The sequence below is a fragment of the Lepus europaeus genome, chromosome 7 (genome assembly GCF_033115175.1).
Source record: "Lepus europaeus isolate LE1 chromosome 7, mLepTim1.pri, whole genome shotgun sequence".
NCBI classification, from domain to species: Eukaryota; Metazoa; Chordata; class Mammalia; order Lagomorpha; family Leporidae; genus Lepus; species Lepus europaeus.
The window spans coordinates 64,774,037-64,801,215 of record NC_084833.1 but is presented as its reverse complement, the minus strand read 5'-3'; the positions used below and the strand labels follow the sequence as shown (position 1 = coordinate 64,801,215).

At 59.4% G+C, this 27,179-nt stretch overlaps 2 protein-coding genes across 3 annotated transcripts in view; both read left to right on the top strand.

The window, feature by feature from the left end:
• GDPD5 (glycerophosphodiester phosphodiesterase domain containing 5) overlaps window positions 1–8,458 on the top strand; it is a 75,407-nt gene extending 66,949 nt beyond the window's left edge. The window contains exons 10-17 of one of the 2 annotated variants that reach the window (XM_062196725.1): window positions 96–178; window positions 692–842; window positions 1,211–1,429; window positions 2,025–2,182; window positions 2,432–2,579; window positions 3,865–3,947; window positions 6,132–6,244; window positions 7,736–8,458. In XM_062196725.1, the coding sequence (XP_062052709.1) occupies window positions 96–178; window positions 692–842; window positions 1,211–1,429; window positions 2,025–2,182; window positions 2,432–2,579; window positions 3,865–3,947; window positions 6,132–6,244; window positions 7,736–7,887 (1,107 nt within the window). In that variant the 3' untranslated portion in view covers window positions 7,888–8,458. The remainder of the gene's footprint in view (window positions 1–95; window positions 179–691; window positions 843–1,210; window positions 1,430–2,024; window positions 2,183–2,431; window positions 2,580–3,864; window positions 3,948–6,131; window positions 6,245–7,735) is intronic. The other variant, XM_062196726.1, reaches the window with a different exon arrangement.
• Window positions 8,459–14,099: 5,641 nt separating this feature from the next.
• KLHL35 (kelch like family member 35) lies at window positions 14,100–20,803 on the top strand. Its single transcript, XM_062196724.1, has 6 exons — window positions 14,100–14,965; window positions 15,810–15,994; window positions 17,336–17,454; window positions 18,023–18,211; window positions 19,419–19,607; window positions 20,498–20,803. Exons 1-6 carry the CDS (start codon window positions 14,100–14,102, stop codon window positions 20,684–20,686), a joined length of 1,737 nt encoding a protein of 578 aa, XP_062052708.1. The 3' UTR covers window positions 20,687–20,803.
• Window positions 20,804–27,179: the final 6,376 nt, after the last annotated feature.

The following is a 27,179-nucleotide window of genomic DNA, read 5'->3' as shown; positions in this document are numbered from 1 at the left end:
TCACGGAGGGACTGGGAGCGCAGAGGACCCTCCGCTGGCCGGGCAGAGGTCCCTCCACTGTACCCCGGCTCTACCCCTCTGCCCTCTGTCCCCAGCTGGCTCCAGAGCACACGCTGATGTCCTTCCGGAAGGCCCTGGAGCAGAAGCTGCATGGGCTGCAGGCTGATGTCACTATCAGGTAGGTGTAGGGGTGGGGATGGCACCTTGGGCCCCAACCTCTCCCACACACAGCATCCGTGTCCTGGCTGCAGGGCCTCAGACACTGGAGGGGAAGCTTGGCTCAGCCGTGGCAGGGCAGGTGCCATGTTCCTGCCGGGGAACCTTGCACCAAACCCTGGGCTATAAAAGGGAGGGAAGAACAGAGGCCCTTGGGTGGGGTTGGGGACTGCAAGCCCAGCCACAGATGTGCTTGAAGGCCAAAACGTGGCTCCATGTGGTGGGGCTCAGGCCCGCTCGTGAGCCAGACGAGCAGGTACAGGTGCCTCCTTCTAGCCTCAGTTTCCCCATTCTCGGATGAGGTTGCACCGCAGTCCCCACCCCTAGCTGACCCTCACCCTTCAGGGTCCCCCGTCAGCCCTCCCACCCCCATCTTCCCCATGCAGATGCGGAGCCTGCAGCCCAGAGGGGCAGAGCGGGTGGGAGGGTGCAGGGCGACCCCTGATGGGGTGACCCAGCAGCCACCTCTCCACAGCCTGGACGGCGTGCCCTTCCTCATGCACGACACCTCCCTGCGGCGCACCACCAACGTGGAGCAGGAGTTCCCGGAGCTCGCCCGCCGGCCGGCCGCCATGCTCAACTGGACCGTCCTGCAGCGGCTCAACGCCGGCCAGTGGTTCCTGAAGGTCTGGTTGCCCTTGGCTCCAGCCCCGGCATGGAGCACACAGCCAAGGTGGCCAGCAGCCACCCCTGGGCCCCGGCACTGCTGTCCCAAGGCTGCCTCCCTCACTGGGGAAAGCTGCTACTGCTGCTGCTGCTGGTCGCGGTCATGTAAAAGCCTGGCAGGGGAGGTGGGGGGCGGGTGCTGCCGCTGTCCTCCAAGCTGGTGACCCCTGGGGAAGCAGGAGTGGGACAGGAAGACGGGCTCCAGCTTGCTGCCAGATGCACCAGCAGCAGCCCAGAGAGTCCCACACTCGGTGGTCAGGAAGGCACGGGGGACCCCCCCCCCCGAAAGGGCTGCTGACGTGGCTGTGTGTGTCCCTGTCTCTGCCAGACGGACCCTTTCTGGACGGCCAGCTCCCTGTCGCCCTCTGACCAAAGGGAGGCCCAGAACCAGTCCATCTGCAGCCTGGCGGAGCTCCTGGAACTGGCCAAGGGCAACGCCACGCTGCTGCTCAACCTGCGGGAGCCGCCCCGGGAGCACCCGCACCGCGGCAGCTTCCTCAATGTCACGCTGGAGGCTGTGCTGCGCTCTGGCTTCCCCCAGCACCAGGTGAGGCCCGGTCCTGCCCCTCCCCCGGACTCAGTGCCGTGCTTGTGGGACGACAGCCCACCTCACAGGCGCCTTGCACATTCCTTGGGACTAGAGGAATCAGACAATCTTTTTTTTTTTTTTTTAAAGATTTATTTATTTGAAAGAGCTACAGACGGAGAGAGACAGAGATCTTTTGCCCCCTGGTTCACTCCCCAAGTGGCCACAACGGCCAGGGCTGGGCCAGGCCAAAGCCAGGAGCTTCAGCCGGGTCTCCCACGTGGGTGCAGGGGCCCGAGCACTTGGGCCACATTCCGCTGCTCTCCCAGGCGCATTTGCAGGAAGCTAGATCTAAAGTGAAGCAGCCGGGATGCGAGCAGCGAAGGAGGCGGCTTTACCCTCTGTACCACTGCGCTGCCCCCAAACACCGGCGCTTAACTGCAGCCTAGATGCTGCAGCCGCGTGCAGGCTCGTGTCCTGTTGTGACAACGGTTTGCAAGTGTCCTGTGACACCGGCACTCCACCTCTGCTACCCTGAGGACTGCTGCGGGAGGGGAGGGGGCTCTCACACTCACCCTGCGGCAGGAAAGCTGAGGCTGCCGCTCTCTGCCCGCAGGTCCTGTGGCTGCCGAACCGGCAGAGGCCCCTCGTGCGCAAGCTGGCCCCCGGCTTCCAGCAGGCGTCAGGCTCCAAGGAGGCCATCGCCAGCCTGAGGAAAGGCCACATCCAGTGGCTGAACCTGCGCTACACTCAGGTGTCCCGCCAGGAGCTCAGGTGCCCGCCCGCCCCCCAGGGGAGCAAGACCAAGTCTCCCCCAGTCCTGCCACCCCGACACACACAGCCAGGCAGAGGTTTGGAGACAGGAGGAGTTGGGAGCATTGAGCAGGCCTGGGTTTGTGTCCGAGCTTGGCCCTCTGGGAGCCGACACTCCCTCCTGCACCAGCTAGGAGGGTGGCTGTGAAGGGGCCATGGGCCCCGCAGGCCTCCCCAGAGGCTCAGAAGCAGCCTGTCGCCCGCCCCCAGGGACTATGCAGCCTGGAACCTGAGCGTGAACCTGTATACCGTCAACGCGCCCTGGCTCTTCTCCCTGCTGTGGTGTGCGGGGGTCCCGTCCGTCACCTCTGACAACGCCTACACTCTGTCCCAGGTGCCTTCCCCTCTTTGGATCATGGTGAGTTGGGGACGTTCTTTTTTTTTTTTTTTTTTTTTTTTTTTTTTTTTTTTTGACAGGCAGAGTGGACAGTAGAGGGAGATAGAGAGAAAGGTCTTCCTTTTTGCCGTTGGTTCACCCTCCAATGGCCGCCGCGGCTGGCGCGCCTGCTGGCGCACTGCGCTGTTCCGATGGCAGGAGCCAGGTGCTTCTCCTGGTCTCCCATGGGGTGCAGGGCCCAAGCACTTGGGCCATCCTCCACTGCACTCCCTGGCCACAGCAGAGAGCTGGCCTGGAAGAGGGGCAACCGGGACAGGATCGGTGCCCCGACCGGGACTAGAACCCGGTGTGCCGGCGCCGCAAGGCGGAGGATTAGCCTGTTAAGCCACGGCGCCGGCTGGGGACGTTCTTAAACATTTTTTGTTTTATTTGAAAGGCAGATAGAGCACATACTTCTCTCTGCTGGTTCACTCCCCCACACGGCTGCACTGGCTGGGCTGGGGCCAGATGAAGCCAGGAGCCTGGAACTTCATCCAGGTCTCCCCCATGGGTGGCAGGGACCGAGTACCGGAGCCGTCGCCTGCTGCTCCTCCAGGGTGCATTAGCAGGGAGCCGGATCAAAGGCAGAGGAGCCAGGACTTGAACTCTGAAACCAATACAGCATGTGGGCATCCCAAGTAGGGTGTCACCACGCCCGCCCTGAGCTGGGAGACTGCTGGGGGCAGGGGTCCCTGGTGAGGACTAGGGGTGGGGGAGTCCTCGCTGGTGGGGAGTGAAGGGGAGAGCACTGGGAAAGGGAGCAGACTGAGGGGCGGAGCCGAGAGAGGGGGCTGGAATTCGCCATGACCCCTGCCAGCCCTGAAGACACCCTCCTCGGCTCTCCTGGGTTCAGGAGCCATGGCAGCGTTGGAGCCGTGGGGGTCTGAGGCCACAAGCAGTCGAGCAACAGAAGTGCCTGGTCCCCTGGCCCTCCCCTGTGCGCCTCAGTGGTCTGGGTGGCAGAGCACACACCCTGCAGTGCTCCCACAGTGGCATGTGGACTCCTACCGGACACAGGTGCCACACACGTCCCCTCCCACTCCCATGGCATCTTTCCTCTGCGGGTCTTGCTGGAGCAGCCCCTCAGGTTTCCTACGCAGAATCTCCTCCCAGGGCACTGGGCGGATGTCCCCTGCCCTAATGCACACACACTCAGCACATGCCTATGCATCACACGTACACGTGCACTCACCTACCCACGTGCACAGTCTCCCGTCTGCCAAGGTCCTCCCTGCTGATGGGGCTGGCCTGGGCCCTCTGTCCACAGCCGCCGGAAGAGTACTGCCTCCTGTGGGTGGCCGCTGACCTGGTCTCCTTCACGCTCATCGTGGGCATCTTCGTGCTCCAGAAGTGAGTGGCTCTGACCCTTCCTGGGCCTTCCCAAGGGGGGAGGGGGAGGACTCCTGGAGGCCCCAGGCACGCCCTGCCCTGCCTCACTGTGTGGACTCAGGTGGGCTTTGCCCGGGCTTCTGATGGCCTGGCCAAGCTCCCTCCAGCGCTCGGGCCCCCTGCCCCCCACCAACACATACCCAAGGCCCGCAGCAGGGGTGTGGCTGCGGGGGAGGGCGGGGCGGCCAGGGGATGGGTTCTTGACTGACGTTCTCTCTATCCCATCCTGCTCTGATGGCGCATGTCCCTCCTCTCTCTCTCCACCCCTCTCTCTGCTGCACTCTGGCATCTCACAGCTATCACTTGATCAGGTAACTCTGGTGTGGTCCTCCTCCTCCTCTTCCTCCCTTCTTGCCACCCCCTCCTGCAGTTCCGTCTGAAACCATGTAGGGCCCAAGCCCTGCCTGGGTTCTCCTGGCCGCCGCCTCCCCTGCCTGCAGCCACGCCGCAGTCCCCTGCTCTCCCCACCTCTCCCCACGTGGCTCTGCAGCTGGGACCAGCGTTCTCGTGGCAGGGTCCTGCCCGGGCCTCTCCCCCCACCCCCCAGCCCCGGCACACTCACGGGGCCTCCACCCCCCACCCCGGGCTCGCCTGCTCGTTCACTCTGTTTATTTCTCCACGTCTCTCTCACGTGTCTTCACTTTCTGCTTCACACCCCTGCTCCACCTTTTCCCCCTCCCACTGGGGAGGGCCCCACAGTGGCCGGGCTTCCTGTCCTGGATGTGGCCCTCCTGGGTCAGGCAGATTCCTAAAGGACAAGGTCTGGCTGTGGGCTGGGCCCAGCAAAGGGACCCTTAGCCAGCCCTGCTTTCTTCCCGGTGTCCGCACTGCTGCCTGGCTGTGGCACAAGGTACAGCCCGGCCAGTGTCACAGTCTCCTGGGCGCCAGGAGCAGCCTGAGGGAGGAGGGAACCCTGGGGACCAGGCAGGGGGAGAAGGACCTCATTCTCCCATTGGCTCACGCAGCAGCTATGCGGGGACTTCCAAAAGTTCATGGAAATAGAATTAAAAGAGGAGTTTATTTTGCTACATTTTTTTTGAAATTCATGCATACAGGGGGTTTTTAAAAATTCATGAAAAATACATGTTACAAAAGAAACTATGCATGAATTTCAAATTTGTTGCACCAAAATGAACTTTTTTTAATTCTACACTCTCACAAACTTTTTGAAGCTCCCTGGTGCTCGTCAGATGCCTGTAAGGCAGGGGCTGGGGTTGGTGCTGGGGCCCCACGATGAGTGAGACACACGCTCAAGGACTTGTGGGGTAGCTGGCCCAGCCAGAGCACAGGCGCCTCCGTCATCTGTCAGCCCTGTCCACCCACCTACCTGCCTGTCCATCTGTCTGTCCATTTCTGCAGTTTGGTTTCTTATGCAGTCTTGGCTCCTTCTGCCCACTCAAGCAGGGCTCAGTCCCGCTGGGAGAAGGTGGGTAGGTTGCCACCTGCTCTTGATGGGGGAGGGGTGAGGTCCATGAAGCCTTCTGCCCAGACTCCAGAAAAAGTTCAGAGGCCCAGGATGTGGGGCTGATTTGGGGGGGCAGCAGCCACACAAACCGTGCCCCAGGATGGACACAGGGCCCGAGTCTTCCCCGGCCTGTGCCTGCATGCCAGCCCGGCCTTGACTCATTCACTCACAATCTCCCCCCAGAGCAGCAGACGACCTGACCCCAGGTCACTCTAACACCCTTGCCTCATGAACTTGGAAGACCAGTTTGGAGCAAAGCTCTACCACCTGCCCTCACTTGCTCTCTTCCCTTCCTCTCCAGGGTTCCCATCTGGGTTCACTCAGCCTGGCCACGAGGGTGGAGCTGTAGGAAACATCAGCTACCCCTGCTAGATGGGGGTGTACCCCAGGGCAGTTACATCCACTAAGCTCCTCTACCCCCCAAAACTGCCCCATTCCAAGAGAGCCAAGTGTGTAACTGGGGCACCTGAGACAGAACCCACCAACCCCCAAATCTTCCTGCTCTAAGGTTCTGGAGCTAAGGCGGGGGCAGGAGAGCCCTGGCCAAGACTCGGGGCCCAGATCTCAGTTTCTCCCTCTCGGCAGTGGGACGAGATAGGCTCTGGAAGCAGCGCAGGCAGGATCCCCGCTCCAGGGAAGGGGTGGGGCAGGACCTGATGCCCACGGGGCCATCTCTGCAGGTGGCGCCTGGGTGGCATCCGGAGCTACAACCCCGAGCAGATCATGCTGAGCGCCGCGGTGCACAGGAGCAGCCGGGACGTCAGCATCATGAAGGAGAAGCTCATCTTCTCAGGTGCGGGGCCCACGGGGGGCTGGGGCGGCACAAACCCACCCGGCTGAGCCCGCGCACATGCACAGCCATCAACCGTCAATCCCAGCCCCGAGTGGTGTCAGGGTCAGGCAGGGTGACGGGCAGGACTGGATGGGGGGAGGAGTCCGTTCTGAAGCCACCCCGTCTGTCTGGCTCACACACACATCCCACAAGCATTGCTTTCCTCGCCTACTCACGCCAGTCCTTGAAGACATGCCGGTCTGCTGGAGGTGGCAGCAGTATAAACCAAGGCATGGAAAGCTGGATGTCACCGAGCCCTCCCAGAAGGGGGACTGGGGACAGAGGGTCACTGGGGCTCCCCGGGACGGTGAGGGAGGAAACATGAAGGATGGGGACAAGGAGCCTGTGTAGAGGGTTTGAGGTGAGGTCTGGGAGAGCAGAGGCAAGGGCAGGTGTTCCAGGCAGGAGCAGCGTGTGCTGAGACACCTGGCACCACTCCTAGGGCCGAGCCTCTGCTCTGTGCCCACCACTCTGCCAGGCACTGGGCACACGGATGTCCTTAAGGTACTCTGGCCAGTGGGGGCCCAGGCAGCACTGTGGTTCTCCCTCCAAATGCCCACAACAGCCAGGCCTGGGCCAGGCTGAAGCCAGGAGCTGGGATCTCAATCTGGATCTCCCATGTGGGTGGCAGGGACCCAAGTGGCTGAGCCATCACCTGCTGTCTCCCAGGCTGGAATTGGAAGTGGAGCCAGGACTAACCCAGGTGCTTTGAGATGCAAGCATCCCAAACGGTGTCCCTTTTTTTTTTTTTTTTTAAAGATTTTTATTTGTTTGAAAGGTAGAGTGACAGAGAGGGAGAGACACAGATCTACAGATCTTCTGTCTGCTGGTTTACTCCCCAAATGGCCACAACATTCAGGGCTGGGCCAGGCTGAATTTAGGAGCCAGGGACTGCATACAAGTCTCCCACGTGGGTAACAGGTGCCCAGGCATTTGGCCATCTTCCACTGCTTCCCCAGGTGCATTAGCAGGGAGCTGGATTGGAAGCAGAGCAGCCGGTTCTCAATATGGAAGTCCCATACCAGCACTCATATATATATATGATTCTGATGTTGCAGGCAGGGGCTTAACCCAGTGAGCCACAGCAACAACCCCTACACCCTCCGCACCAAAAGCCTCCCCAAGCCAGATTTTAAGACAGGGAGGTCACTCCCAAGGGGGTAGACAGGATGTACAAAGGCCCTGAGGAGAGAAGACACGTGGGTGGCAAGCTCAGGAGGGTGCAGATGGTTTTCTGGGATTGGCAGGTGGAGTTACAGGGCCAGTAAACAGAGGCGAGGTCAGGGGCTTCAGCAGAGACGGAGCAGGGCCATGAATGTCAGGCCCAGCGGCTTCAACGGCCTCCCAGTGCATGATGGGAGTTGTTGCAGGCTGCCCTTCCCACCCTCGCCGTCAGTCATCATCATGGGCCTCCTCCCCCCACTCACACACTGTCGCCCTCCCCCTGCCCAGCAGAGATCAGCGATGGCGTGGAGGTCTCCGACGAGCTCTCCGTGGGTTCAGACAACAGTTATGACATCTACACTGACAGCACTGCCACGTCTGTGGGCCCCCGAGGTGGGGGCAGCCGCGCCAAGACCCTCACAGACCGCAGTGGGCGTTAACGGAAGACCTGCCTGTCCCAGCCAAACACAGACACTGGAGGGACCCGGGGGAGCTGGCAGAAGCGTTTGGACTCCCAGTGCTCTGGGAGCCAGCTCCAGCCATGGCCTCTCCCCGCAGGGGCTCCCCTGGTCAGACCTCCTGCCTCTCAGATGCCCCGGCAGGCCTGGGGCTCCCTCTGGGAAGTGCGGGGCCTGGGCTCCCTCCCTGCACCTAAGCCTGGAAGCTCTGCTGGCTCAGCGGGCCCACAGGCCCTCCGTGGCAGTGGAGGACGCCACCTGTGCTCCCACTGTGCGTCTGTCCTGTGCACACCACCAAGTGACTGACTCCTCTCACGCATCCGGCCTGGGCTGTGCCTCTGCCTTCAGCACAAGGAGGTTGGGCTCAGGAGGAAGGCCAGCCGCAGCGGTGGAGATGTGTCCTCCCCCCGCCTCTGCCGGGCCCTGCCCCAGGAGCAGCCGGAGACCCCACAGACTGGCCACGGCACACAGGCCACCTAGGGAAAGCGTGCCGGGCAGCAGGCCTGCGCTGGCAGGAGCCTAAGGGCCCCAGCCGAGACCATTAAAGCTGCCATCTGATGTGTGCTGTGTCTTCACTGACAGCAGGCGGGCGGGCCTGGGGTTTACTCTGGGCCCTGTCACTTGGGGAGGTGGCAGGGGGTGGGGCCCCTACCTTGAAGCCAGGGATTCTTCAGCGCCAGGCTTAGGAAGCAGCATCTGGGCATCGTGCACAGAAGACGCCCTGGAGAGGGGGAGTGAGTGCCTAGGGCCACACAGCTCCAGAAGCCCAGCCAGACCCTGGCTCCAGCGAGGAATGGCGCCGCTGGTTCTGATGCAGGGGAGTGGGGCGAGCAGGCCCCCTTGTGGCCACACAGAGGCAGCCTGAGCCAGAGATGCCACTTCCCCTAAGCAGGGTTTGCCTTTGACATCTCAGGGCTTTGGACCTGACGCTGAGCCCCGCACCGTGGGGGCACCTGAGCTGAAAGCCGTCTACAGGCCTGGGACCACAGGTCCCCTTCCCCTCGCTCAGTGCTGGGGCCTCTGCCGAGCCCCCGGGGTGTGTCCTGGAGGAGAAGCAGGGCTGCCCCCTCATCCCAGCCTGTATTAAGCAAATGCTGTGTGAGACCTACAGACGAAGTCACCGGGCCTTGTAGAAAGGGAGAAGAGCTGCCTCCGAGTGCTGGAGCCCACTCTGGGCCCCACATTCACCTTGAGGGCTGGGAAGGCTCCCCGCTCCCCTCCCCTGCTACTGAACACCTGGCTGCCATCAGCTCCTGCCTCTCGCTGGACACGGGGGAGTGAGTGAAATCCAGAGCCGCAGAGTTGTTTTGCCCTCCTACGAAGCCTCTGGCTGAGGCCACTCCACATGGCACACACTTCCTGATGTCCCAGCAGCCCGCAGGAGCTACTCTCCTTCCTGCCAACAGGACCAGGGCGCAGGAGCCCAGCCCAGCCACACTCCTGCCCACTTCCAGGAAGGCAAATCCCCTCATGGGCCCTGTGGTCAGCAGAGGCCTCACATGATGCAGCACCAGCCCAGACACGCCACTTGCTCACAGCCCCCAGCCAGTTCAGCCTCGCTGGGCCGCTTGACGCACAGGACAGTTCCCTGTGCACAAAGTCCATAGGGCCCCACCAGCACAAAACACAGATCCACACACAGAGGTCCATGGATTCACATAAACTGTGACACCAGGGTCCAGAGACAGACCCCTGCCACACACAGAAATGAACCATCACAGACACACCACCCACAGATGCACACACTACTGTGAAAACCAGGGTAGAGAAATACCACTGCTACACACGGAAAAAACCACTACACACACACACTTGGTCCATGGGTCCTCACACTACTGTGATACCCAGGGCCCAAGACACAGATCCCTGCCCCACACAGAAATGAGCCATCACACACATGACCATGGATCCACATACTACTGTGACACCCAGGGTCCAGAGACACAGGCTCCTGCTATACACAGAAAGGAACCATCACATACACACATGGTCCATGGGTCCTCACATTACTATGACAACCAGGGTCCAGAGACACAGATTCCTGCCATACACAGAAAGGAACCATATATATCTCTCTCTCTCTCTCTCACACACACACACACACACACACACACAGTCACACAGTCCATGGATGCACACAGTACTGTCAAATCCAGGATTCAAAGACACAGACTCCTGCCACACACAGGTATGAACCATCACACACACACATCCCATCCATGGATCCACACAGCACTGTGACACCCAGGGTCCTGAGACACAGACCCCTGCCACACACACAGACGTGAACACACACATACAGGATCCATGGACCCTCACACTGTTTCAGCCAGAGTCCAAAAAACACAGACCCCTGCCACACACAGAAATGAACCACCACAATGGTGTGCATGTGCACACACACATAGTCCATGGATGCACACAGTACTGTCAAATCCAGGATTCAGACACCCCTGCCACACAGATACGAACCATCACACACACACTGACCCTGGAGCCACACATTACTGTGACAGGGTCCTGAGACACAGATTCCTGCCACACACAGAAAGGAACCATTCCCTCCCTCCCTCCCTCTCTCTCTCTCCCCCCCCCTTCTCTTCTCTTCTCTTCTCTCCTCCCCCTCCCCCTCCTCCCTCCCTCTCCTTCTCCCTCCCTCTCTCTCACACACACAGGATCCATGGGTCCTCACACAACTGCTACACCCAAGGATACAGAGACACAGACACTTGCCCCACACAGAAATGTATCATCACACACACACACACACATACTTGGTCCATGAATCCTCACACTACTGTGACATACAGGGTTCAAAGGCAAGGACCCTGGCCACACACAGAAAGGAACCATCACATAGACACATACACACACATAGTCCATGGGTCCTCACACTACTATGATATAAAGATCCCTGCCACACGCAGAATCGAATCTCTCACACACAAAACACAGATACTTGGTCCACGGGTCCTCACATTACTGTGACACTCAGGGTCCAAAGACACAGATCCCTGCCACACACAGAAATGAGCCATCACACACACGACAATGGATCCACACACTACTGTGACACCCAGGGTCCAGAGACACAGGCTCCTGCTATACACAGAAAGGAACCATCACACACACAGACACACACACACACACGGCCCATGGGTGCTCACACTACTGTGACACCCAGGGCCCAAGACACAGATCCCTGCACCACACAGAAATAAACCATCTCTCACACTCAACGGTCCACAGATCCTCACACTACTGTGACATATAGGGCCAGGCAAACAGATCTGTACCACACAAAGGAACCATCACACACACACACACACGAGTCCATGGATCTCATGCTACTGTGACACAGACACCTGCCCCACAAAGAAGTGATCTCTCTTACACACATGCACACACACACACAGTTCATGGGTCCACACACTACTGTGACACCCAGGGTCCAGACACACACCCCTGCCCCACAAGAAGTGAACCATAACACACACACACACACACACACACGGGGTCATGCAAAGTTGCACCAGTACAGGTCAGTGGGCAAGCAGGACCACAGACACGGCACGGAGCCTCACGGCGGCAGACGCGGGGAAACCACACCGCTGACTGTGGCAGTCACATTCGTATCCACCCCAGGGCCCCACACCGCCCTGTCCCGGGCTCTCCCGCCCTCACAAATAGCATCATGCATGCTCACAACCGCAGTCACACCCCAGTGTCACCCCATCCCAGGCCCATCAGCTCCCAGAGTTGTGCACACACAGTCCATCCCACACGCACTCCTGCCGCCTCCCTCCCTGCCTCCCTCCTGGGGCTGGCCCAAGAGTGGAACAAAAGCCCGGCGTCCTCCTCTCCCCCCCTTCTTTCCTCTCCCCTCCCCCCTGGCGTCCAGCCCCTTTGTCCTCCCTCAGCTGAGCTGGAGCAGGAGTCTGGGCCAAGCACAGGCACATTAGAGCCTGGGCAGCCGGGGGGTGTGTGTGACCGCCACAGACGGGAGTCCCTGCGAGAGCAGCGGCTGCAGAGCACCTAGGAGAGGGCGTGGCCAGGTAAGTACCAGGTACATCCGGGCAGGGCTGTCCTGGCTGTGTGTGTCTAAGACAGGGGGGCGGGATGGTCTGGTTAACTTTTACAGGCTGAGCCTACGTCCTGATGCTAGGCTGCAAGTGCCTAGCCTTAGCCACAACGGGAGGCTGTGGATTGAGCCCTACGTGGAGTCCTTACCTGCCATGTGTCCCCCCACACTGGGAATCCCCGCAGTGGAACACAGGCCTGGTGCCGCTGTGTCCACAGTGCCTGGGATAGCCAGAGTAGAATGCTTGCTCCTGGGAGCACACTCCCTCCCTCCCTCCCTCCCTCCCTGCAGGAGATCTTGGTGGGGAGGGCCCTCCCCTTCACTGACCGACACCTGCCCTCCTGGCCTCAGCTCACCGTAGCTGTCCCCAGGACCAGCAAAGGACACAGGAGGGGAGCGGCCAGCATGCACTGATGACCCTGCTGACCTCACCTGGCTGGCCTCTAGCTGGCTGCTCCTAGGAACACCATCCCACCCCCACCCCCCAGCAAGAGGCAGCCAGGCCTGCAGAGCCTGGAGCCTGGTGGGCTGAGTGCAGCCCCTCCACCTGAACTCCTGAGTCCACCGGGGTCTCACTGCTTGTGCTGCTGCCTAGGGTAGCCCACCGGGCAGGATCTGGCCCCCAGGAGCAGCTGGGATCAGAACGAGGGAGGGGCGAGGAGCAGAGCTGAGCCCCCTGGAGTAAGCTGCCTCCCATCCAGGAGGGGTGCGAGCAGAGGCTGCCCCAGTGAAACCGTGACCAACAGGGTGCATCCACCCACACCGTGCCTTGATCCCCGCTGCAAAGCCCGGGAGGGCAGGCTCCCTCTGTGTGCAACTCCTCATGACACACTCTTTTAAAAATGGGGTGTGTGGTGGGGGGGCGGGAGGGGCAAAGAAAATTCCGCAGGGTTGTGAGGGTCAAACGAATTCACATACAGAAAAGCTGCTAGCACACCGCGTGTGCTCCCTCTCACTTGAACAGCAACGACCGAAGGGGGCAATCTCTGGGTGTGTACTGTGCACCTAGCACTGGTCATCCATCTCACTTAACAGTCACACAGTCGCCACACCCCTGTGGGCTCAGTGACGGGGGCGCGCGAGGTGGGAGCTGCCCAGGCCCGCATTCCGTTTCTGTATGGGGCCTCCTTGAGGAAAACCAGAAAATGTGCTAGGGAAAGGCCAGCTGCCCTCAGCCTGCCGCTCAGCTCGGGCCCCTCCCTCGGGGCCTTGGCACAGGCTGCTCTCTCTGCTCCAGACATCTCCCCCCACTCCCTCGCTGCGCTTGGCTAATCCGACCCCTGCCCCAGGGACGCCTGCCCTGCCTCTCCTCCAACTGAATTTACTGCCCCCTCTAGGAGCTCCTCTAAAATTCTGTACTTCCCCCACGGGGCCCCTGCCAAGCTGTGAGCTCCAGGAAGGCAGGACCCATCACTGCCTCGCTCACTGCCTAGCACAGAAAAGCCTCTCACTTAAACACTTGCCTAACACGTTCACTCAACCCTGCGCAGGTGCTGAGCACCTACCCTAGCAGGAACCTGTGCTGTTGAGGGTGGGGTCGGTAGCAATCAGAAAGCACCTGCGAGACATCTTCGGGAGGCACGATGTGGGGAGGGGGAGGGTACAGCGTCACTCACACACACACACACACACCCCGAAAGGTAGCCCAAATCCCCCCGACCTCTCGTCCAGGGCCTTCCTCCCACTTCAGATCTTCCTGCGAACACTGGCGCTGTGGGCAGCCCCGCAGCACTGCCCGACCCCCTCCCTGCTCAAGGCCCGCAATACTGCCCACGCTTTTGTAAGTCCTTCCTGTACCAGACTCGCCTCAAATCTCCCTGTTTGAGCACGTGCCATCTGTCCCCCGCAGATACAGCAGGAAAACCTTAGCGAGTGCGAAGAACTGAACCCTGCGGCCGCTTTCTTTGGGCAGGTGAGGGAGAACGTGGGGCAGGCACCGCGGGGGCTAGGCCCAGGGGCGGGCGGGCAGGCCGGCGCGACAAGAGCAGGTGAGGGAAGTACAGCTCACGTGCATGCGTGTGGACGCGGGGCGCCGCGGGCCGGGTCTCAAGACCCTCCCCAGGCCCCAGGACGGCGGACTTCGGGTCCCTGTTTGTGCTCTCTTCCCAGAAGGATGCGGGAGCCCCGCGGGCCGGAGGAGTCGGCGTCCGGCTGCGCGGCCCCGTGCCTGGCGTCCTGCTACGCGCAGCGCGTGCTGCAGGCCCTCGACGCGTTCCGTCGGAGCGGCACCCTCACCGACGTGGTGCTGCGCGCCGGCGGCCGCGACTTCCCGTGCCACCGCGCCGCGCTCAGCGCGGGCAGCGCCTACTTTCGCAGCCTCTTCGCCGCCGGGCGCCCGGAGCGAGGCCTGGCCCTCGTGCCCGTGGAGGCGCCGGGCGCGGAGCCGGCCGGGGCGGCGGCGGCGCTGGCCGTGGTGCTCGACTACGTGTACGGCGCGGGCGTGCGGCTGCGCGCCGAGGACGAGGCGGCCAACGTGCTGGCGCTGGCCGAGCGGCTGGGCGTGGCGGGCCTGCGCGACGTCTGCGCGCGCTTCCTCGAGGGCCGCCTGCGCGCGCACAACAGCCTGGCGCTGCGCCGCGTGGCCGCCGCCTTCTCGCTCGCGCCGCTGGCCGAGCGCTGCGGCCGCGTGCTGCGCCAGGCCTTCGCCGAGGTGGCGCGCCACGCCGACTTCCTGGAGCTGGCGCCCGACGAGGTGGCGGCGCTGCTGGCGGACCCCGCGCTGGGCGTGGCGCGCGAGGAGGCGGTGTTCGAGGCGGCCATGCGCTGGGTGCGCCACGACGCGCCGGCGCGCCGTGGGCAGCTGCGGCGCCTGCTGGAGCACGTGCGCCTGCCTCTGCTGGCGCCTGCCTACTTCGTGGAGAAGGTGGAGGCCGACGAGCTGCTCCAGGCCTGCGGCGAGTGCCGCCCGCTGCTGCTCGAGGCCCGCACCTGCTTCATCCTGGGCCGAGAGACGGGCTCGCTGCGGGCCCGGCCGCGCAGGTACGGCCGCTGCCCCTTGCCCCCCGCCCTTCGCCGTTGGCGTTGTTTCAGCCATTCACTCCATCACCCTTCCGTTCACATGGTCGCACCTCTCAGTGCCGGGAATTCTGCCCTCGAGGAGTTAGCGGCCGGGGGTGGCGGAGACTTGGGGAGCGCATTCTTCTTGCCCACCCATCCGTCCTAATCCTGAATGCTATGTGCACTCGGGAGCCATGGAGAAACGCTCAGCCCTCCCATCACAACTGCAGCTCACAGACCAGAGGGACAAAAGTAGGCGGGCGCATGGGGCAAATGCAACAGGCGGCCCTGAATATGGCGTGGCACCCCCTGGGACAGAAGACAGGGACGCCATGTCTCGGCGCTGTGTGTCCCGCCGAGCGCAGGACCTGGATGCAGAAGACGCTCGGTGGCGGTCCGAGGCATTAGGAAACCAGTGGCTAGCAGGGGTTGTGAGGGCGTCAGTAAGAGCGGACAGGGCCTTGCTGCTCTGATTTGAGGGCGATGGCTGTAGGAGCTGGCCGTGGGAGGGAGCGAGCAGCGCCAGCGGTTGATTATGGCGATGAAGTGCAGGCTGGCGTCAGGCACACCTGTCAAGGGGGTCATCACCGTGAGGATTTGGTCAGGCGATTGTCCTGGGTAAGAGTGGGCTCCATGAAGGCTCTTTCTGTAATGTGGCGCTCAGCAGAATGCAGTGAGAACCAGTGACCCCTGCCCGGCCGCAGGAAGGCTGCAAGTGTCAGAGTCCAGCGTGGGCTGGGGTGGGAGCAGCGTGGTGGCACGGAGGGCGAGGCAGGGCCGCGAGGTGGGCGTGGGCCAGTGGGCACTGGGCTTATCCTCGCCCCAGATTCATGGACCTAGCCGAAGTGATCGTGGTCGTCGGCGGTTGTGACCGCAAGGGTCTCTTGAAGCTGCCGTTCGCCGACGCCTACCACCCAGAGAGCCGGCGCTGGACGCCGCTGCCCAGCCTGCCTGGCTATGCACGCTCCGAGTTCGCCACCTGCGCTCTCCGCAACGACGTCTACGTCTCAGGTGAGGGCGTGGCTCCGGGGGGTGGGGGCTGCAGGCCATAATGACCTCGGGTCACCTTAGTGTTCACCGTCACTTCTGCTGGCCCAGCCTACAGCCTGCCAGACCTCCGGCTGAGCAGCTCCCATTCGTTGCCATTTAGTCCCCACGACAACCCCGTTATACGATTCTACATTCTATAGGTGGGAGAACAGGTCAAGTTTCCTTTATCTCCAAAGATGGCAACCGGAGAAGGCACCGAGCCTGCCCTCCCTAAGATTCAGGCCCTAGAAACTTGGAGAATTAAAACACAGTGCTTGCTCCCCTGGAGGGGAGACGGACCTGGCTTTCCCACGAGGCTCTCGGGGGTCCCCAGATGATCAGGGAACCTAGCCTGACTTCGTGGAAGGGCTGGACCCTGAAAGGTGGAAGGAGCAGCTTAGGTAAAGGTAGGAGGGCGGGTGTATGCCCCAGCCCCCGGGCTCTAAGGAGCAGGCAAGTCTCTTTGGGGGGAGGGGTTGGGGGTGGAGGGGCGATTCGGGGTCTGGGGAGGCTGTACTTGAGGCTGCAGTGAGCGGTGGGTGCCTGTGAAGGGTGAGGAACAGGAGAATACATGGGGGAGGCCTCCGAGACCAGCCACACCACCTGTTAGCATTGGACAACCGACCCAAGGCCCCTGGTGGCCTCTGAGGGACACAGCCTCTGCTGAGTGCCACCAGGAAGGCCGTCCCCTGGGCTGGTGCACTGTGCTCTGGATGGGCGGTGGCGAGCGCTGGGTGAGGACTCTAGAGGGCAGAGGCCTGAGACACAGGAAGGAGGGGCTGCTCCTCACTGGGTCGGGGCTCAGGCTGAGTGTGCCGTCAGCATTGTCCCAGCATGCCTAGGGAGAGTCTAAGCCTGCACCCCAGTGTCTAGGCCCATAGGGCAGGGCCCAAAGCTCTGGTCATTCCTCCCCAAAGGCCTTGTGGTCTTCAGCTGTCTGTCCTGACTGCTGAGCCTCATGTGACTTTCCCGTATGGAGACTGGGGGGATGACGCCAGCACCTCACAGAGGAACATCACCGGGCCACCCTGCACACCCATCCCCACCCCCACCCACCTGTGCAGGTGGCTCCGCCTCCCCGGGTCCCCAGCACACTCCTGCAGCCTGCCACAGCACCCTTTGTACTTCCAGCTTTAGTGCAGTACCCTCATCCCTGCTTCCCTGCGCCCGGGGCCTGGCCGGCCAATGCAGGCACCAGCCCCGAGCAGCAACTTCTTGCTGAAACTGTCAGGCTTCTCCCCTGAGTCCTAACCCAGCCCCCTCTTTGGGGGTGCTGGCAACACGAAGAGGGCCCTGAGGCTACAGCTGCTTCTCTCACCCTAGGAGGCCACATCAACAGCCGTGATGTGTGGATGTTTAGCTCCCATCTGCACACCTGGATCAAGGTAGCCTCGCTGCACAAGGGCAGGTGGAGGCACAAGATGGCGGTCGTGCAGGGGCAGGTAGGGACGTGCAGCCACTGCCCCAGAACAGATCTGTGCGTGCCCTGGGGAAGACCCTCTAAGGCCACCTCTTTGTAAGAAGGGTTCCAGGGCCCCAAAAGGAAAAGGGACTTTCCCAAGGTCACAGGTAATAATAGCAATTACTGTGACAGTACAGCCTCGTGGTCAAGGGTGTGAGCTCTGGGGCCAGATGGTCCGAGTTTGAATCTTGACTCTGCCACTTAAGACAAAAAAAAAAAAATCTCTAATTTGCAAACTACATCAAAAACTCATAACTGCAAATAAAGTGCTTCTTAGGATTTATTAAACAGACAAACCCTTAATAAACTACCTGCTGCTATTACCAAGTAGCATGGCACAGGTGTTTTATGGATCTAATCTGCATTCAGTGCTTATCCCAGAGAAAGGTCTTATCTGTGGTCAACCAGAGGAACTGGGTCAAGGAGGTGGTGGCAGCGCTGAGATGCCCTTGCAGGCTCAGTGTGGTCCCAAAGCTAGGGTAGGTACAGTTTCTCCAGTCAGACTTAAGACCTGACCTCTGTGCCCCCGCGGGTGTCCCCACTCACAGCTGTTTGCGGTGGGCGGCTTCGACGGCCTGCAGCGCCTGCGCAGTGTGGAGCGCTATGACCCCTTCTCCAACACCTGGGCGGCCGCCACGCCCCTCCCAGAGGCCGTGAGCTCTGCGGCGGTGGCGCCCTGTGCCGGCCAACTCTACGTGATCGGGGGCGCCGGGCAGGACGGCATGAACACAGACAAGGTGGGCACTAGCCTGGAGGTGCACAGAAGGCTTAGAGACGGCAGTGAGTCTGCACCTGCCATGTGCCAGGTGGTGCCATGTGCCAGGTGCAGAGCTGGGCGAGTTCCTTGTTCCTTCCTTAACCCCATCAGTAGCCCTGGAGTTGCCCCATGTTTTAGGCAAGGAAATAAATTCTGGAAAGTAAGCCCACAGTTACAAACGGTGGATCAGCAGCACACCTGAACTCAAATATCCTGGCTGGTGCCATGTGGGTTTCCTGGATGTAAAAAATGAAGTGAGGATTAACGAATGAGCACACTGCATGTGCCTAGCACTTCACAGGCCAGACTGCCAACGTATGCAGGACAGTCCACTGGCTGGCTCCACCACAGTCTACTCGTCTCATTCTCCACTGCTGGACACTGAGGCTTTCTGGGTCATCCTCACCCCCACCACCTCCCCACGGTGGCCTCCCAGGCCTGTTATCCTGTGATCTGAATCTTTCCCCAGTCGGGCTCCCTCCCCCTCCTCATTCCCTGACCCCATTCTCCAGCAGGCCTGCCTGCAGCCGGATTGGGGGGGGGGGGTGGAGGGGGCACCATCAGCACTGTTTTGTTTATGACTACTAGGAAACAGTTGGGGAAACGAATAGGGCAAAAAGGGTTGGCAGCTAGGTACAGTTATGCATCCTCAAATTACTTGGGCATCAGAAACACCCAGGGGCCCGAGAGCCCCGAGGACAGCCAGAATTAGTGGGCTGTGAGATGCAGCTGGCACCCTGTCACAGCCTCAGCGCACCAGGACCACCGAGGAGGGTTGACCGTGTGTGCAGCCAGGAACGCACCTCCATGGGGCTGCTCCGAGGACTTTGCATGCACCCATGCACGCAATCCCTCCACCTCCTGGGACACACATCTCTCCCTGCCTGCTGGGATGAGCTCATACTGTTCCCCATCAAAGGCGAGACCAGCCCTGCAGTGGGGAGGGCAGGAAAGGAGAGCCCAGAGAAAGCTTCCAGGATGGGGCACTGAGCTTCCCACAAAGGGAGGCTGGGGGAGGGGGACAGAGCACAGAAGTAGAGACACTCGGGACCTCCTCTACCCTCCAGCCCAGCCCAGGCCTGGCAGACGCTGGCAGGTGTGGTACTGAATGGGTGTCCCGGGGACAAGGGCAGGGAGTGGGCAGTGGGGACAGAGGCTTCACTGCCGCCACCCACCCCACTCCTCAGGTGCAGTGCTTTGACCTCAGAGAGGACCGGTGGAGCCTGCGGTCACCAGCACCTTTCTCACAGCGGTGCCTCGCCGCCGTGTCCCTGGAGGATACCATCTATGTGGTGGGCGGCCTCATGAGCAAAATCTTCGCCTACAACCCTGGCACCGATGCCTGGGGGGAGGCTGCAGCTCTCCCCAGCCCCGTGGTAAGTGGAAGCTCTGGGGACACAGGCCCCGTTCAGGAGAGTGAAACCCACTCCCAAAGCTCTGGGCTCACAGCCAGTCCCACAACTCCCTGCTGGCTGCTTTTACAGGGTTCTCTAACTTTGTCCTCACAGTGATCATCACCCTAGCATTTCACAGATTAGGAGAAAACCTCAGGGAGGTTGGCCCATGGGCACCTTAGGCCATGTTGGGGCAGAGCCAAGAAACCCCGTCCCAGTGCTGTCAGCTGGACTGGGGTGTGTGTGTGTGTGTGTGTGTCGTCTCCATGATCCCGTATTCTCCACTGCTCTAAGACTACCAGCTGGTAGCCTACTCTGCATGTTGGGGTGGGGGGTGGGGGGCATGGAGCTGCTCCATTCTCCTGCTCCAGCGGGTATCAGAGAGGGGAGGCCCACATCCTGGAAACTCCTCCACCTTCAGTCCCTGTCCCCCAAAACTTGAGAGAGGCTGCATACTGGTGTAGAAGGACTGGGGTCTCTGCCAGCCCTGACCTGCAGTGATCGTAAGGCCTGGCACCTCTGGCTTCTCTGAGTCCAAGAGCCGGGCTGCTGGTGGCGACTGCTGTTTGTGTGCTCTGGGAATTCAGACCCCGTCAAGTGGGGAGGGCATCCTGTGAAGAAGGTACTGCCATTCTTCTCACCTCCCACGTGACAAGCCCAAGACACAGAGAGGTCGAGGGACAGGCCTCAGGCCATTCACTGAGGAAGGGTCCAGCCAGACCTTGAACTGTTCTGTCCTGCCTCCTGCCCCTGTGCCAGCCAGGCTGCCTGTTTCACAGTCTGCAGATCAAGGTTCTCTTACCTGGCCTGGCCAGGGAAGGATAGGAGGAACCCCAGGTAGGGGCTGAGTTTGGACTTTGTTTGTCCCCCAGGAGAGCTGTGGCCTGACTGTGTGTGATGGGAAGGTCCACATTCTTGGCGGACGGGATGATCGCGGGGAAAGCACCGACAGAGTCTTCACCTTTGACCCCAGCAGCGGACAGGTGGAGGCCCAGCCAGCCCTGCAGCGCTGCACCAGTTCCCACGGCTGTGTCACCATCGTCCAGAGCCTGAGCAGGTGACTCAGGCTGGGACAGCCCAAGCCAGGAGCAGAGAGGCAGAGGGGATTCAGGCGCACCACTCTGCGCCCCTCCCGACACTGCCCTGTAAATAGCCCCTTAGTGCTCCTTTTTTGTAGAAATAAAACCTCGCTCAAAGGTTTAGTCTGTGTTCCAGCTTGAGCTGGTTCTGCCTGGAAAAGCAGCCCCAGGCTCTGCTGCCTGTTTTTGCCCCATACAAGGCACTTCCTGTCTCCGTCTGTCTGGGCTGCTGCAGCAGACAGGAATTTACTTCCCAGTCCTAGAAGCTTCTGGGACATCTGCGATGAAGGCGCCTGCAGATCTGTCATCCGGCAAGGGCTCTCCGCGTCCCAGGTGCTGCTTTCTCATGGTGGCCCCACCTGGTAAGAGGGGCCAAGGCAGCGCCCTTCAACCTCAATTCTAAGGGCACCACTTCACCCTCACTTCCCTCAGGGCCCCACCTCTTCATACTGTCACACTGGGCGTGAGGTTCCAGCAGGTGAATCTCGGTGGGCGAGCACCAGCATTCAGCCTGAGGGACGCCCTTCACTTCACCTGGTGTGCTACTGCCGTGACAGCACAGCAGGGGGCTTTAACATGAACACTGTTTAGGCAGAAAGAGAATGAAACAGCTCAAGAATGAATCTCTTTGCTCCTTCCAGCTAGGTTAAGAAATCACTGGTGACAGACGCCTCCATGGTCCCCTTTCGCACCCATCCCTTCCCCTCTCCTCGAAGAGATAATCACTGTGTGTGTTTTGGGAGGGTCGGCTCTTTTTCTGTATCCCTTGTCCTGAGCTCGGTCCCCTGCGTTCCACAGATGAGCACCTGCCTTACAACAATGACAAGAACCGCCCACATTCGCCGCTGGTCTGGTCAGGATAGTCTCTTTCTCAACTGCCCTCTCCAGTTCAAACACCTGGCAATGACAGATAGGCTCACACCAGAAAACTAGACAGAGGCACAGGCTTAGAAACAAACACAAGGGCCAGAAATGACAGGGCCACACAACACTGCGGAAGGCTGACATGCAAACTCAGGTTCACTCTGGAATTCCAACCAGGCCCCCTGCTAGAAGCCAGGCCAAGGTGGGACCCCCTCCCCATGGAAGAAGCTGAAGCAGCACAACAACAAACTGGGGGAACCCTGAGCAGCCATGGGGTTGAGGCTCACAGCAAACTGCAGGCCCCGGGTGGAGGCTGCCAGAGCCACAGGCCTCTGAGAACCCAGCCACCTGGCTCTGATTTCGTGTGTGCAGTGGTGGGTCTTGTTTTGGGTGCACCGCAGGCACAGCAATGAGGCTGACACCTTTCCTGCCTTATGTATGTCAGGGGAGACCTGAGCTGTCACACAGGAAGGCCTGCCCTATGCTGGGTGACAGAAAAGAGGCAGCAGATAAAGGGCAGAAGGAAAGAGTGGACTACTCCAGGCCAGGGCTATCAGGTGAGCCCAGGCATAGTGCAGGAAAGGACATGGGCACACGGAAGTGTCTCGGTGAGACGTCCATGTCCCCACAAAGAAACCTGCTCCTACTTGTGGCCTGGGTAGACAAGCAATATGGAGCCGCCTTTGGTTTGACAGAGGCGTTACCCTGGGCAGGGCATCCAGGCTGCTCCCCTCCCCCTGCTGCCATTATCAGCTGTGTCCAGATGGCCAGAGCATCCCTAATCTGGGATAATCGGGTGGTTGGAGCTCAGCTGGGACCCGGGCCTTTGTGCCAGGCTGTGATGGGCCAGCCCCAGCTGGAGAGACCCTGCAGACCAGGCCCTAGGGCTTTGCGAGACAGGGAGGGTTGTGCGGCTGACCCTGTGCAAGGGACGAAGATGGGAGGAGCAGATGGATAACTCCTCTTCAAAAGGCAATCCATGTGCAAATGAAGGAGAGCCCACAGATGGGGCTTGGCTGGCTCCTCCAGGCTCAGCCTCAGAATCTGTCTCTGGTGCCTTTGTTCCCCACTTCTCCTCCTTGGATCCCACCCCAACCTACCCAGCAGCTTCGTGTTGCTGCAGCCATACCAGGTGCTTACAGTGCCCTGGGGAATCTGTCAGTCTGTTGGGACTCTGGCTGCTGCTTCCCCCACACAAATGAGGAAACGGAGACTCAAGGGCCGCACAGGGAGGTGCGTAGTTACTGGGCTGGGGAGGGGCCAGGATTCCAGCCCGGGCCCAGTGCTCTCCAAAGCCCACTCCGCTCCACAGCCTAAGGCTCCGCTCACCTGACACAGCATGGTGCATGTAGCAGCACAGGGCTGCCGTCATGCCCACCCTGGGAAATCCCAGCCTGCTATGAGATGCAGGGAGACGTGGGTCATGTCCTTGATAAGTGAGGCTCACAGGAAAACAAGCAAAGGTGACATCCACGTGTTCTCATCTCCCAGGACTGCTGGGGACCACTACACTTCAGACCCCCCCGGGGCTGCCTCCTGTAGGGAGGGGCAGCTACCCAGGCCACAAGTGGCAAGCACTAACCCCTCAGCCACGCAGGCCCACCATGTCTCCCCCATGAGAGCAGAAAGGCTTGTCTCAGGCTGTGTGAAACAGTAGATGCCACTGGACCTTGAGTGAGCTTTTAGGTATCTAGCAGTTCTAGCTGTGAGGACTGGTATTTTACATTCTATTTCTTAGTCATCTTCCAAAGGATAACACAATTTACTTAAAACAGACTGAAGGCTGGCGCTGCGGCTCACTAGGCTAATCCTCCACCTGCGGCACCGGTACTCTGGGTTCTAGTCCCGGTTGCTCCTCTTCCAGTCCAGCTCTCTGCTGTGGCTCGGGAGGGCACTGGAGGATGTCCCAAGTCCTTGGGCCCTGCACCCACATGGGAGACCAGGAGGAAGCGCCTGGCTTTTGGCTTCAGATCGGCTCAGTGCGCCGGCCATAGCAGCCACTTGGGGGGTGACCCAATGGAAGGAAGACCTTTCTCTCTGTCTCTCTCTAACTCTGCCTGTGAAAGACAGATGGTGGGGGAGGAAGGAAGGAAGGAAGATAAAACATAAAAAAAAAAACAAAAAAAACAGACTGAAATTCATCCTATCTTTAGGTTGCCACACGGGGTCATTCATTGCATTTTTATAAAAAAAAAAAAAGGGCCGGTGCCGCGGCTCAATAGGCTAATCCTCTGCCTTGCAGTGCCAGAACACCGGGTTCTAGTCCCGGTTGGGGCGCCAGATTCTGTCCCAGTTGCCCCTCTTCCAGGCCAGCTCTCTGCTGTGGCTCGGGAGTGCAGTGGAGGATGGCCCAAGTGCTTGGGCCCTGCACCCCATGGGAGACCAGGAGAAGCACCTGGTTCCTGCCTTCGGATCAGCACGGTGCGCCGGCCGCAGCACGCCAGCCGCGGCAGCCATTGGAGGGTGAACCAATGGCAAAGGAAGACCTTTCTCTCTGTCTCTCTCACTGTCCACTCTGTCAAAAAAAAAAAAAAAAAAAAAAAAAAAAGGGCCAGTGCTATGGCATAGTTGGTAAAGCCGCCGCCTGCAGTGCCAGCATCCCATATGGGCGCTGGTTCCAGTCCCGGCTGTTCCACTTCTGATCCAGCTCTCTACTATGGCCTAGGAAAGCAGAAGGAGATGGCCCAAGTGCTTGGGTCCCTGCACCGGTATGGGAGACCCAGAAGAAGCTCCTGGCTCCTGACTTCAGATCAGCTCAGTTCCAGCTGTTGTGACCAACTGGGGAGTGAACCAGCGGATCAAAGACCTCTCTCTCTTTTTCAAATAAAAAAAGAGATTTATTTATTTGAAAGGTAGAGGTACACAGACGCAGAGGCAGAAGCAGAGAGGTCTTCCATCCACTGGTTCATTCCTTATATGGCTGGAGCTGGGTGGATCTGAAGCCAGAAGCCAGGAGCTTCTTCTGGGTCTCCTATGTGGATGCAGAGGCCCAAGCACTCGGGCCATCTTCTACTGCTTTCCCAAGCCATAGCAGAGAGCTGGATCAGAAGTGGAGCAGCCAAGACTCGAACTGGGGCCCATATGGGGATACCAGCACTACAAGCAGCGGGTTTACCCGCTATGCCACAGCACCAGCCCCACTGCACACTCGTAAATTTAAAACACTCTGAGGACTTGATGGGCTTACTTTTCCTGCTGCATCTTCAAACACTTTGCTATCTCATCATCCTAAAAATTCCTTCCTGTTACTCATCAGTTATTCTCAGCTCTGCTAGACAAGATTCCGAGAAGCAGCAGATGGAGGAATGACAGTGTGCCCGTCACACAGTCCTTTCTGCATTTTCCACAGTGCTGTACCATCTTCCAGAAGTCTGCAAACACTGGCCGACAACCTGGTTTCTTCCTTTTCTGCCCCTACTAAGAAATCGGACAGAAGACACTCACAGCAGCTCATTAGGCTCTTAGGATGGCAGCAAAGTTAGTCATGTGGGCAAAGTCTTTCCCAGGTCAGCCACCTCACACCGGGGAACTGTCGCCCCAACCACTTGAGGAGGTTGGACTTTGGTCACTTCCAACCTAGGGTCTCATGCTACTTGTTCTTAAATAGAGTGGGAATTGAGAGTGTGGCATTTCCCAAAGCCTAAGAGAAACCACACCACTCCCCAAGATGTACTGCGTGGGTTAAACTCATGTAAAACAAGGTGGGTAATGGATCCTGTCAGTCACAGGGACATTGAGATTAAATGAGATGTTTACAGCAGGCTCAGGCACGTACCAATGATCATCTTGCCATGGCTGTAGCTTTGATTAATGAGAACGGTCTGGGAGACAAAACAATATCAAAATCTGATGCCCCTGGGTAAGACGACAGAGGAAAGCCATCCCTGAGGTTGAAAACGTTGACTCTGAATGTTCTGCTCTGATGCTAGCAGGCCCCCTTGGAAACACAACAGCCTTACACACAATAGCAGCGGCACTCAGAGACAATTACTGGATGGGAAACAGGATAGTGCGCAGTAAAAGACTAAATTCATCAACACCAATCTGGAGCTCCTGACCCCTGCCCAGCCACTCCCATCTCCCAGAAGAAACCACAGCCCCCATGGTCGGGCTCTTCCATTTAGGATGGAGAGAATCCAGCATCATGAAGTCAGCTACTAATGATATCCAAGTAGCAGTACCAACAGCTAGCACATTGAGCACTTGCCACAGGTCAGGTGCTATGCAAAGGACTCCCTGTGCCGATGACCAAATGGAAGTACAGACAATGTGAACCCAGGGCTGATTGCAAAGCCCAGTGTCTCCCCAAGATGTCTTTGTCTCCTCAGCAAAGGGCCCTGCGGAGAAAGGCTCCTGCCACCACGGCAGCTCTCACATCCTCATAGCCTGCACCTAACTTCCAGCACAGCGTGCAGGACTGATGGAGGGGGCAAGCTGGGGCTGGGGCTGAAATCACTCAGACCTACCCTCAAGGGTGCACAATCACAGCCAGGGGAGCAGGCTCACAGGCTAGTACACGTCACCTTCGGGTCCTCAGCTTCACAGAGCAGAGGCTTGGCTGCCCTCACCTGTTTCTGTGCTCCTCCTGGCTCTCTAAGCAGAGGCTGCTGTCTCTTTCAGGCCCTAACCTCTCACCTGCCCTCTGGGTGCATCCTATGCCTCACACGTCTAAGGGATGCTCTCTCCTAGCCTGATGAGCAAGTGGCTGCCAGCTTGTCAGCAGCTGCCAAGACTCCTAACAATCAGAACCTAACCTTCAGAGCCTGACGGTAACCTCTTGGTGGCATGTCCATAAAAGGCTGCAGCAGGGACTGCCCAGCAGCACCAACATGTTGCCTGCTGGGGGCAGAGGGACTGTTTGAGCCAGGACACTTGACTGTGTTACACCTCCACTGTGGAAGCTGAAAGGGAGGCCCACACGCTCCCCAGCCTCAGCAGCTGGGCCAGACCAGAAGCATGGTAAATCAGATGTTCACACCTGCAACTTGGAATCTTACAGTGACACACACACACACACACACAAACCCAGGACAAAAAAATGCATCACTGAAGCCCGGTGATGTCATCCTGAGCCACAGCGCTTTTCAGCCATGAAAAGCCATGAAAACCTTGGCTGTGCTTTCTGGTGCCAGCTTCCCTGAACTCCATTTCAGAGCTGAGTTTTCCTGGCTTCTCAGTGGATTCTGAGTTACCTGGGATCCTTAAAACAAAGCTCCATGCTACTTTGTGGCAGCCCGTTTTTCCCTTTGCTTACAGGTAGAATACCTACTTTGCTGTCAAAATGCAGCTCAGGGTGACCCATGCTAGTCTTCTCCTGAAATCCTGTTGTGGTTAGGTTACCAAGAGCAAGCCTGAACTTTTAAAAATGACTTCTGAACAAACTACATTCAGACTGCTGCCAAGTATCGCAGAACTGGACTCAAGTAGCACTGGAAGGTCACAGTACACACTTACTCTAGAATACACCAGTCACACAACCAGAGTGCCTCCTGCAGGTGGAAAGGAAGGGTGCAAACAGTGGGAAGGGGCTGACACTTTATTTTATTTATTTATTTATTTATTTATTTTGACAGGCAGAGTGGACAGTGAGAGAGAGACAGAGAAAGGTCTT

Excerpts from the sequence above, each read along its gene's own strand:
- KLHL35 (XM_062196724.1), top strand. The coding sequence starts at position 14,100 with ATGCGGGAGCCCCGCGGGCCGGAGGAGTCGGCGTCCGGCTGCGCGGCC. Across the intron at positions 17,455-18,022 it reads TGGCGGTCGTGCAGGGGCAG|CTGTTTGCGGTGGGCGGCTT; the intron begins GTAGGGACGTGC and ends CCCCACTCACAG. Across the intron at positions 19,608-20,497 it reads CAGCTCTCCCCAGCCCCGTG|GAGAGCTGTGGCCTGACTGT; the intron begins GTAAGTGGAAGC and ends TTTGTCCCCCAG.